The 2,867-nt window shown below is 56.1% G+C and overlaps 1 protein-coding gene across 1 annotated transcript in view; it reads left to right on the top strand.

Annotated features, from left to right (window-relative positions):
* The window catches only part of STING1 (stimulator of interferon response cGAMP interactor 1), a 10,643-nt gene that overhangs the window by 3,566 nt on the left and 4,210 nt on the right, over positions 1–2,867 (top strand). Inside the window, exons 3-4 of the mRNA XM_010168810.2 lie at positions 1,765–2,009; positions 2,579–2,759. Coding sequence (XP_010167112.2) covers positions 1,765–2,009; positions 2,579–2,759 — 426 coding nt within the window. The remainder of the gene's footprint in view (positions 1–1,764; positions 2,010–2,578; positions 2,760–2,867) is intronic.

Here is a 2,867-nt window from a genome sequence, read left to right as displayed (position 1 = left end):
ATTCCTGGACAGAAAGCAATTGGACCCAGAGCAGGTTCTGGGTAGTCACCCCTTTACCCAGCCTGTATCTACCCAGTTTGGCTACACAGAGGCCGTGGGAGACCATGCTGAAAGGTTTGATGAAGCGAAGGTTCTCCCCTCATTCACATGGACATTTCTCATGTCATAAAGCACTCAGGCTGGTCAGGCACAATGTGCCCATCATAAATCCCTCATGGCTATTCCCTTCTTGTCCTTCAGCTGCTTGTCAGTGCTTGTAGGAGGATTTGCTCCATCACCTTCCCAGGAACAGAGGTGACTTTGGGCAGGTTGTAATTCACCAAGCCCTCTTTCTTGGTGGTTGAGTCACCATCCCTGGAGGTACTTAAATGATGGGTAGATGAGGTGCTCAGAGATATGGTTTAGTAGTGGACAGGTAAGGTTGGACTCGATGATCTCGAAGGCCTTTTCCAACCAAACGATTCTGTTTCTTGCTCTGCTCAAAGTTATGTGTGATGTTTGCCTTCTCCTACTTATCAGGAACCTCCTGATTGCTACAATCTTCCAAAGAGATCAGAGAGGTGCCTTGCCATGGTTCAGCCAGCAGCCTCAGCATCCTCAAGAGCGTCCCACCTGGTCCTATGGGCTTGTGTATTTGTGCCCTAAGTCGATCTTCCTCTAGGATGGGTAATGCCTCACCGCTGCAGACCCTGCTGCTAGGATCAGGGAGGCTTGAGGGCAAACCTCAGCAATAAGTGCATCAAAGGTGGCTTTGCACCTCGGCTGCTTTGGGTCTGTGGTCACTAGGACCAGGGACCTGAGAGGCTTGAGGGCCTCACTGTCCAGCAAAAGCCTGGTTGCAGGAATCCCCTGCTGTGTTGCCAGTGCCTCCTGAGTCAGCATCTCCTGGAGTTGTGTGGGGTGGGGAATCCGGGGTACTGGGAGTCACCCTCTCTGTTAGAAGGAATTTGCTTCTGTTCTGCCCCTGGAAACCCACTGCACTTAATAAATTCAGTCTTTGAAATCTACCGCACTTAATAAATTAAATCTCAATAAATTCTGGTTTCCTTCCTCATATCAGCTCATCTCCACCCTGCTATGACATGACAAAAACCTTGGGGCATTCCAGAGGTGTAAGCTCATGAAATCTGCAACATCGACCCAGCATTACCCAGTGCCTGGAGACCTTACGGCTGCCTTGTGTGGGAGGGCTCTGGTGCTTTCTGCAAGCTGCCTGCAGCTACAATAGCTCCTTTCACTTTCATTTTCCTTGGTGCTGGGATCTGTGCAGCTCCACCGGTGGCACCAGAAGCCTGTACGGTCCAGGGGCTCTGGGTTTCTGTAGCAGCAGTCTCCAAAAAGAGCCGGAGCAGCAGAGGCTGGAGCACAGAGCCTGTTATCTGCAGGGCAGGAAACCCAGGTAGCGTCCGGTCCCACATCTGGTAACTGCTCCGGTGAGTGTGGCAAAAGGAGTGATGGCTCAGAGGCTGCGGAGCAGGGAGGGCTGGGGTAGGGTTGGCAGTGATTTGGGAGCGGGGTGGCCAGCCAGGCTCTGTCTTGTTGAGCCCATTTGGGCACAGGGGCCACCCCTGAGGTGGCCCATGCAGCACAAGGGAAGCTCCCCAGAAGCTGTTGCAGCAGCATGCAGAGGAAGGGACAGCTCTGTCACATGCTTTGGGATGCTCAGTGAGCTCTGATGTGCACGTGTTCCCCACTTCACTCCTCACAGGATTGCTGTGGGTGCTGGGGACAACAATTGCTGCTGACCTTCCCTCTCTGCTGCAGATGTCTCAGGATTTGGGGCGGCCAAGAGAACCCACCCCCCAGCTCATCCCCAAAGCCCGGGGAGGTCGAGCACAGCGTGCCACGTACCTGCTCCTGGCTCTATGTGCTGCAGCGCTGTACCTCGCCAGCGAGCCCCTCATGCTTATCGCCCATGGCCTCACATCCCACTTTGTGGCACTGCAGATCGGGGTGCTGCTCAAGGGCACCTGCTACCTGGCTGAGGAGATCTTCCACCTCCAATCCAGGTGAGCCAGCATGGGGGAGGCTGTCTCCCAGGTTCCTGGGACCACCCTGGGGACAAGAGCCTGGAAGCCTCTTGGTGTCGGGGGGGAACCTGCTCCTTGTTTCTACCCCCATGCATGCCCTCTGTAGCAATGCTCTGCTGTGCCCCAGCAGCACATGCTGCTCTCCATCAGCCTTGTACCTTTCTCAGCTCCTCCTGCTCTCCCTTCTCCTGCCTGCCCAGCTCCCTGGTTTTTCTATGGATGTCTCTTCTCTGTGGTAGCTCCCTAGTGCACCCTTTATCTGGGAGCAGATCTCAGACCCCAGCCTTCCTCCGCTGCCCAGTGCCAGAGGGCATGGGGCTGTTTGAGATAATCTCCCCGGGCTGTCTAGAGCAACATTGCATCTGCTCCCCTCTGAGACCCATGGGTGCTGCAAGAGACCCAAGCTGCACTGAGCGGGGTCCCACAGGGCTCTCTGGCTCCATGCTGCTCCAAAAGGTCGGCAGCACTGGCCCGTGCCCCATGGACTGCAGATGGGGATGGCAGGCGGGCGGCCGCCAGCTTGTCTCCTGTTTTCCTCTCCAATCCAGGTATCACGGCAGCTTCTGGAAGGCCCTGAGTGCCTGCTTTCCCCTGCACTGGTACAGGTCCATGGTGCTCATCTGTGGCTTAGCCTACATCACACTTCCCAAAGGAGATGGGCAGCCAGTCAGCTTCCACCTCAGCACAGCCGGCATGTGCCACCTCCTCATCCTTGCTCTGGGGCTCCAAGTAAGGCACCAACACCTCTAGCCTGGCCAGGCACCGCGGGGAGTGTGGCAGCCCCCAACAGTTGTGGGGGCACATGGCCCAGCTCTGTGCGGACCCTGCATATCACGC

The sequence above is a fragment of the Antrostomus carolinensis genome, unplaced genomic scaffold (assembly GCF_000700745.2).
Source record: "Antrostomus carolinensis isolate BGI_N321 unplaced genomic scaffold, ASM70074v2 scaffold3045, whole genome shotgun sequence".
Lineage (NCBI taxonomy): Eukaryota > Metazoa > Chordata > Aves > Caprimulgiformes > Caprimulgidae > Antrostomus > Antrostomus carolinensis.
The sequence above is the reverse complement of the archived record's forward strand: the minus strand, read 5'-3'. Positions and strand labels throughout refer to the sequence as shown.